This window comes from Larimichthys crocea, chromosome III (assembly GCF_000972845.2).
Source record: "Larimichthys crocea isolate SSNF chromosome III, L_crocea_2.0, whole genome shotgun sequence".
In the NCBI taxonomy this organism is placed as follows: Eukaryota; Metazoa; Chordata; class Actinopteri; family Sciaenidae; genus Larimichthys; species Larimichthys crocea.
Genome location: NC_040013.1, coordinates 1,864,341 through 1,873,286, shown reverse-complemented (window position 1 = coordinate 1,873,286; position 8,946 = coordinate 1,864,341). Strand labels below are relative to the sequence as shown.

Sequence of the window (8,946 nt, the reverse complement as noted above, 5' to 3'; positions counted from 1 at the left end):
CATATATTATAAACTCTTCATGTGTTTTATATGCAAAAATCAAAAAAAAGGTAAGATAAGAATAAAATAAGATGCCACTTCCTCTAGGCTAGAATATTTTGACATGTAATGAAGTAGAAGAACAATGTGGCATGACTAGAAAATATTATAATAGTCGAGTACCTCAAATTTGTACTCGTGTAGTGAGTTATTTGAGTAAATATACTTAGCTGTGACTAATCATACGTCATAATTTATAGTTGGCTCATGGGAATGCCAGGTGCTTAAATATTTGCCAATACATCTCATAACCAGTGTGCAAAGAAAACTCAGATCAGCCTTCATACAAAAAGCTTTTATTTGCAAGATGTCCAAGCTCCTTCAAGGGGTAGGCCACTGAATATGATTGGCACATGGTGATCTGCATACATCTGTTAGCAGCTGCACTGAGATCAGGGACTTCATCTTCCTCTGAGTGTAAAAGCTAAGTCTGTCCCGGAGATTTGGTCCCGCTGCTGCACTGCTATCAGAAATATGCTGAATTAAAAGTGCTGGGGATGAAAAGGAATAACTTTATCCGCTGAAGCCGTGTCGATTCCACGTTAATCTTTGCTGTAAATATCTAAATGTCATGACAGTCACAAAGAAAGACACTCTTGTCGGTTCTCTATAAGAGCATACGGTGTCAGGAGATTATAGGTGACATGTATGAGCGCTGGTCTTGATGATTGGCGATTAATTTTCACCCCCACAGAGGGCGAGTAGAATCTTCTCATAGTCGTCTTTAGTGTCATCCTGCAGGACAGAAAAAATGCATTTAGACCTCATAAATAACATCATGTGCGATGGTTCATCGTCGTCACGTGTTTGCTCACCAGGATGTCCTGGTACAGTGTTTTGCCGTGAGCTTTCTTGTACTCGTCCTTGATCCGTTTCATGTCGATTTCAGAGCGGGACACCATGATGCGAGTCAGGATAGCTTTGCGGGTACCTTTACCCTGATTGGGCACAAAGGGAGTCAGTCAAGAAAGGTCCCTAACTCTTTATAATATTTGTTTTCTGTTCATACTGTACCTTCATGGACAAGTAGAGCTTCTCAGCGAAGAACGCAGGCCTGCTTCCCGCACACTTCACTGTAGTTATTTTTAAAAAAAAGGGTTAAAGTTGTGCATAAATCACAGGATTAATGTGCGTATAATAAAGTTTGTGCCTTTACCTAAAGCTGTGAGACAGTTTTCAATATCTCCCTTCATCTCCAGGTCGATGGCTTTGGCCACGTCCACTTTGCTGTACTTTGAGTACCTCTCGAATACTGAAGGAGAGAGGGACGCGTCAGATCCGACAGCAACAGTAAAACATTATAAAAACAGATTTTACCGAGGCGAGTCGGCAGCTAACCTTTGCGGAGATGAGGGGCGCTCCTGCTGGTGAGGATCTCGATGAAGACGGAGCAGTTCTTGCCCTTCCTGCCCTCCCCGGCCTCGTACAGAGACCTGGCATCGCTGTCGACCAGCACCTCATTGACTCCTTCAGTCCTGCCGGCCTGCGATGAAGACAAACAGATGTAAGATGTCATTACTCTATTTCTGTTATAGAGAAGTCCTCATTATGAGTGTTAGTACCCTGAAATGTATGCTGAGTGTTGCTATTCTTTCAGTTTTAACAGTTCATTCACATAATTTTCTGTTTTTTTGTGCATGAAAACGGTGGAAAAAAGTGGGAAAGGCAACAGAAATCCATGTTAAATGTCTATTCTATACATAGGCTGTAAACATTAACTGTGTCCTCTTCAGTTGAACTGTATCGTTAAGCAGCTCAGTGTGCATGCTTCTCTTTGCGTGGTTGTGTGGTGGGCGGGTGTAGTTTGGTAAAAAAATAGTTCCTGCATGAAACTGTTCACAATCTGTGGGTTATGTGTGAGTAACCGTATCGTGATTTCTACGAGTCCATTTAGTGACATCACATTCAAGAGGAAGCAGACGCCTCTGCAGCCGATACCTGAAATATATCTGTACTAGACTGCCAACCATTGTGTTGAAGGGTTTGGCGGACTACAGTTATGAGCCAACACTGTATGAATACATAACATCACAAACATTACATTTACTGTGGCTCGGAGGTAGAGCGGGTCGTCCTCTAATAGTAGTAGTGTTGGAGAGGATGTGTACCACGGACTACCCCTTCTTTGTTACTGTCTGAGTACTGTGTTTCTCTGTGCTGCTGTTTTAACTCAAAATGTTATTGATTTTCTGCATAAAACAATAAAAAACAACAGTGTCAGTGGGATAGACGTTCTTTGATATAATATTTAAAAGTCTCTGACATCGATCATCAAGGTTTCAGTGCTGTCTCTGCAGTGAGATTTGTATTTTTGCATAAATTTCTCTTGTTGGAGTCTCAATATAAAAAGTTCAATAAAGGTATTGTTAAAAAAATAATAACAGCACTACAGCTGAGATGATTTTAGAGTGAACTTCCCCTTTAAAAAGCAGATTAAGCATTTAGAAAAAAGGTTGAATATGAGATTCATTTGGCTGCTAGAAGTTGACATTTGAGATGGGCTGACACGTCTCCACCCACCAGTCTTTAACTGTGTATTTGCACATGCATATAGTTTATTTAGTTATCATAAACCTCAGCAGGGTGTGTTATGTTGTCTCAGAACTTAATGCATCCTGGTGACCGAGTAAGCGTCTGCAGAGTAAAGAAGTGTGACAGTACGTGCCTTGCAGAGCTCAAGGAGGGCAGTCCTGAAATCTCCACTCGTGTCAGACCTGATGTGGTCCTCCAGGTCCTTCTTGTATTCTGTAACATTAAAATCAAGGATATACGATGATGTTCGAGATTTTAAAAATGTGTTTAAATCTCAGAGAAGGCAGACAACATCTGTCGGCACGCACCTTCCTTGTAGGCTTTCTTTATATCCAGGATCTCTCTGTTGGTTCTGGAAGCCAAAATCTCTATGAGGGTGTCCTCGTCTGTGCCCAGACCCTGAGGAAGGACGCATGGATCGATTATTGCATTGTTAATATGATTAATGCAGAGAGAGAGAGAGAGAGAGAGAGAGAGTTTATTCAACGCTGGCCCAACTCAAACAAAACACATCTTCCACCGTCCCGTTAAGAAAACAATAGATGAATATGTGGAAGTGGGTGGATGTCACCACGCACAAAAATAACAGATGATGTGTGTGTGTGTGTGTGTGTGTGTGTGTGTGTGTGTGTGTGTACCTTCATAGCCAGTTTCAGCTGCTGAGCATCGTACTGGGCCGGTGTTTTCAGCAGAGCCAACACCACGTCCTCCAGATCTCCCTTCAGAGCGCTCTTCAGCACCGTTTCCAGAGGCTGAAATAAACACAGTGTTTGAGATCATGTGTTTGTGTGTGTGTGTGTGTGTGTGTGTGTGTGTGTGTGTGTGTGTGTGTGTGTGTGTGTGTGTACTGATCAGGTGTGCTTCACCTTGCCGCTGGCCTGCTGGTAAGCCTCTTTGATCTGCTGCCTCTGCTCGTTGCTCCTTTTCACCAGGATTTCAATGATGGTGTTCTCGTCCACACCTGCACAGAGGACGTGAAGCAAAGATCAGTTCTGTTATCGTGCATCTGTACGACAGAAATAAATACATGAGATGAAATGAGACACATTCACACACTTCAGGAGCAATTTGAGGCTCAGCATCTCCGACACGCTGACTGGAGGAGCCAGGAATCGAACCAGCACCACTACTGATTAACTGATCAGTGGACGAGCCGCTCTACCTCCTAAACCTCAGCCGAGAAATACTCATGAAGTAAAAAATATATAAGATATGAACTCATCTTTTTAGTCTGGCTTTCACTTTACTAGATTTATTTATTTGTCTATTTCTAACAGATTTTAATCACTACTATTATCTATCTAGTTAATTAGTTTGTCTGTTTACACATTTTAATGTGTTCGATTAATATTAAGCGTTGGTTAATATTTAATCAGTGTGGTTTATTCAACCTGTGTTTACGTTGCTGTGTCGTACAAATACAAAGTCTAAGTGATTGAAAATAAAATAGAAAAAATGTAACATATACTAAAGACAGATATGCATGAAGAAGAAATCATGTGCAGGTTACTAAATACACACACTAAAATATATTTATTTATTTACACTGGACAGTCGCCTCCTGCTGTATCATCTGTAAAAGAATGGTAATACACAGAGGAGGTAACTGTACAGTGTAGATTAATAAGTCAGATGTTTATGAGGATATAACAGTGCCACTTCTTGTAATGTTGCCACTGAAGAAGCTGCTTAAGGTCTCCACAGTCTCCTGCAGGAGGCGAGGGTACTTTACTTTACTGTAATTTCAGTGCGCCGGCCCAAACAAAGAGAGGAGTCAGACTTTCCACTCCACAGTCGCTGTGTTCACAGTAACGGTGCGTGTTTGCCAGCAGAGGGTGTCACAGCTCTTACAACATCGAACAAACAGAGCAGAGCCGAGACGTGTTCACACACGCTGCAGAGCTTCAAAGTAGGAATCTTAAAGTCCACCTTTGGTCTTGATGGCCTTCTCCAGGACTGCCGCGTCTCCATTGGCACAGAAATTGGCCGCCGGGGTCACCGTCCCCTCCTTCTTCAGGACCTGAGAGAGACACACACACACAGCACAGATTATTGTGTGTTTGGTAATAATATGGAGTTCTGCTTTGGTGGTGTGTGTGTGAGGTGTGTGCATTTTTAAAATGCCTTGGATACATGATGAGTGACAGTTTTTGTGCCTCTCTGCCTTCCTAGCCGCCTGGCAGCTTCACGCCTCCGGAAACCACGATGGTGCCCTTTAAAATGCCTGCACACTCCCTGTTGGACTGAACTCAACAATAACAGCAGAGTCAGACAGCACAGACTCTTGTGAACCTTGTGCAATTTTCTCATATTCGTTTTACGAAACCAGGGAAAGCAGAAGTCGTATATTATCTAGTTTATAAAGGGAGGGGCGCAAATTCCTGCTTCTATGAGTCACGCACACTCCACGGCTTAGTATGGTCATCTCTCTCATTGCATTTAAGCTTCATAGTGCAGACGGCCTTTCACTTATTACACTCCTCATCTTATCTTTCTTCTCTGCCCTCACTCCCTTTCCCTTCCCTCTATCCTCCTTCAAACTTCCCACTAATTCATTCCTTTCCTTCACTATCCTCTAACACTCTCTCTCTCTCTTCCTCCCTCGTACTCTGCCTGATCATTCTTTCCACCCGAACATACCACAGGAAGAGGAAAAAAAGGAAAAAACACCGAGGTTGGCCTTAGCAACTGGAACACAACCACAGAGTTACATACTGAGTCATCGGGCATGCCCATATAGATCGTCTGCTCCAGGAAGGCACTGATGAAAGCCATGGTGGGGCGATGGGGTCTGTCTGTACAAGGGGGAGAGGACAGTAGAGAAGATGTCAACACTGACGTGTAACATTTAGAAAGTACTCTGACATGAGAAAGAAACAAAGTGCAAGATGAAATAATCAGTCTTCTATTCATTCCACTGAGCCGAGTGAGTTCTTATCTTCTTAAAATGTTCCTCAAGCCTCTGCATGTTTACTCTAGGTTTATGTTAGGTGGTTTTCCATAATGGCAAGCATGTGGAGACAGCCTGGCCACACCCACGGTCAACTCAGATATATAGGTAGACTGTAGGCTACATTATAGATCCATTCTACTTTCATTTTATTCATGTTTAATAAAACCAGCTCCACACTTTGCCTGCGTCAAATATGCTGTTTTCCCAACCACACCCTCACAGATTACATCAGGACCTAAAGGCAGAGGCGTCCTAAAGTCATCACATCTGGAACCAAACTTTCACCAAACTCTCCAAAACAAACTAAAAGCTGCAGAACAGACTGCACATTTATATTTTAGAGAGAGAGAGAGAGAGAAAAAAGTGACTTACCGTTTGGCTTTACAGGGAAGAGGTTTGTCTCACTGAGTTTCCAGGGGCGTTGTAGCGACCGAGAGAGTATATTTATACTGGTGGTAAACCCCACCTAGTAACGGGTGCAGCCCATCCACCTCTCCACAAGGCTGCCATTGGATGCGTGCGCGCAGCAGAGCGCAGCCGTGCGTAAAAAACGAGGAAGAGTTTCTCCAGCTGACTCGAAGCGGTCACACATGCTGACCGAGTTTTAGCTCGTAATGTTTCATAATAGTGGAAATCTCATGGAAAATCACGTGTGAAGAAGTTTATGATGACTCGTTTTGTTCTACTTTGATTCTTGGGTTCTTATAATGAGGTTTTAATGCAACATACGGAATTTATTCTAATATTTAACCTGCTTACTATCATCTACTATGTTGTTTGTTATTGATGCAATAGCTATAGTTTGAAGCAAAATAGTATTTTTTTTACAATTGAGCGCCCCCAGATTCAGAGTTTAATCCCACTGTGGTAAATATGGACGGCTGTACTCGAGTATTTGTTCTGATTACATTACTTATGATCAAAAACTGGCAAATCAACAAGTTTGGTAACAGCCAAACATCAAGTAAGTGTCCGGCTCCGGTTCTGGCATGATACAGGCTCCAACAACACGCACCCGAGGTCTGGCTCACAATCCAGACAGCCCAGCTGACAAACTGAGCTAACATTAGCTGACAGCAGTACAGACTTTACAACACGTCTTAGCAACACTTTATAGATATGTGCTCCTCCACGTCTCGGTAATGTTTTCACTGCTGGAATCCAACCTTGATGAATGGTTGTTGACACTGCTGTTATCTCTCCTCTTGCAATAATGTTATCAGGAGGTTACTGAATGTATAACTCCACTAAGTATCGATCTGTAGGACCCCTGATCTCAGCAGAACAATACCTGTAGGTACGACTGAGTAAAGAGCGCCCCGTGTTCCTCAAAAGAGTCTGCCTGTGGCGTGATGAGGTAATGAGTTTCTTTAAGGTGTGGTGGGTTGTCATGACAGCACAGCCCTGGGCCTGGCGCTACCTGCAGGCTACGTGCCTCAACAGAGGGTGATGCTTTCACACAGCTGAGACTGAGCCGGGATAATGACGGATGACTACATCGCTCGAGCCCAATCATAGTTTGAGTCATTGAACTGTGAGGTAAGAGTCCAAACAATCAAACTTCACAGGCCCTTGATGACGTCAGAGCAGGGTTTGGATTGTATGTTAATTAAAAGTGGCAACATGGGTGGGTTAGTCTTCAAAGTCCTCATGAGTCCATCTGTCCTCTGTCCTCCAGTGTCTGTCCAACACTGACACAGAGTCATGGTATTTTAGAGTTTGTCATTTCCTGATAAACCATGAAAAGTTGTTGATGATGTCATCTTGTACCCGGGGGGCGTGAACTAATTTTGCATCCAATGAAGCGCTATCTCTCGCCTGACACCGCCGGAGCAGAGCGCTTCCTGTTTGATATAGTCTATGTATGTGCTTTTCCCTCTGATCTCTTCTGGCGGCTCAGCTAACGACCCACAGGTGACCTCAACGACCCACAGGTGACCTCAACGACCCACGACCCACAGGTGACCTCAACGACCCACAGGTGTCCTCAACGAAACCACCGGTGACTCTCACGACCCACAGGTGACCTTAACGACCCACACAAGGTCCTCAGCGACCCACAGGTGACCTTAACGACCCACAGGTGACCTTAACGACCCACAGGTGACCTTAACGACCCACAGGTGTCCTCAGCGACCCACAGGTGACCTTAACGACCCACAGGTGACCTCAACGACCCAGAGGTGACCTCAACGACCCACAGGTGACCTTAACGACCCAGACTTTGAAACTGGATCATATTTTATACAATGTCTAAAGTAACCAGACTTTGAAACTGGATCATATTTTATACAATGTCTAAAGTAACTAAACACTAATTAACTGCTTCTAACTGAATCTGCTGCTAGAAGAACAGAACTGGGCTCAGCAGCCAGACTGGACCAGGTTTGAGCACAGCCTTTGAGACCAACAGGGAAAAATGTTACACTACCAAGGTGGTACATGCCAGGAGCTTAACCCGTCAAGAGAACCACCTCGGAAACCAATGGTTTCGGAAGTTGTGTGTGTCACACCGTGGTGAGGTCAAGCTGGGTTTTTGTCTTGTCTTGTCACTTCCTGTTTTATTTTGAAAGATAACTCTCCTCTCGTTTCAGGTCACTTGCCCTTCCTCATGTGTCACCGGTCTGACTGTCTTCCCCGCCCTGATTGTTTCCCCCTGTTCCCCATTACCTGGTGTATATATTGTCTGCGTCTCCCTTTGTCCCGTGCCGAAGTGTTTCGTCTCATGCAGCGTTCACCAAAGCCTTATTCCTTAGGCCACAGCCATAGCTTTTGCTCTAGTGATCTTTTGTTTCTTCCTCGCAAGAGTGATTTTTTGTTGTAATTTCATAGCCTCAGCCATAGCTTTATAGCTCTAGTGTTCTTTTGTTTCCTTCCTCGCAAGAGTGATTTTTTTGTTGTATTGTATCATTCTTAGTGAGCCCTTTGTTTTCTCACTGTGTTTTAGCCTAGTGTTTTGTCAGCCATCGGTAGGAGCGTCCTTAGTTAATGTTTTCATAGCCTTTTGGTTTTCTCCTCGTTGTGATGATTTTGATTTTGTTAATCTTTGATAAACTTAGTTCAGAGTTTTTTCCTCCTCTGAGTGATTTTTTGTTTCTCTTAGTTTAGGCCTATTTTTAGAGCCTCACTCTTTCGAGGGTTCTGAGAAGACCTGAATAAAGCTACTCTCAGCCTAAACTCGCATCTGAGTCCTCATGGTCCCGGCCTGCAGTTTGTGTCTGGAAGGTAGAGGCTGACATTAGCTCATAGCGCTAGTCAATGCATAGCAGTGGGGAGTAACGCTACTTGCTATTGGCTACTGTAAACACTTCTTTTTTAGGAGGTACATGGAGACTGCGCTTCAGTAAATATGTCATATGATGTTGTCTTCATCACAAACACAACCTCCACAAAGGCCGCACTCCTCAGTGCTTCACCTGGAT

General features: G+C 43.7%; 1 protein-coding gene across 1 annotated transcript; it reads right to left on the bottom strand.

Moving 5' to 3' along the window:
* Window positions 1-315: 315 nt before the first annotated feature.
* anxa1a (annexin A1a) lies at window positions 316-6,048 on the bottom strand. Its single transcript, XM_027278308.1, has 12 exons — window positions 5,897-6,048; window positions 5,287-5,366; window positions 4,501-4,591; window positions 3,438-3,532; window positions 3,210-3,323; window positions 2,880-2,970; window positions 2,705-2,784; window positions 1,378-1,522; window positions 1,196-1,291; window positions 1,054-1,112; window positions 855-977; window positions 316-774 (listed from the first exon to the last, which is right to left on the bottom strand). Exons 2-12 carry the CDS (start codon window positions 5,344-5,346, stop codon window positions 715-717), a joined length of 1,014 nt encoding a protein of 337 aa, XP_027134109.1. The 5' UTR covers window positions 5,347-5,366; window positions 5,897-6,048; the 3' UTR covers window positions 316-714.
* Window positions 6,049-8,946: the final 2,898 nt, after the last annotated feature.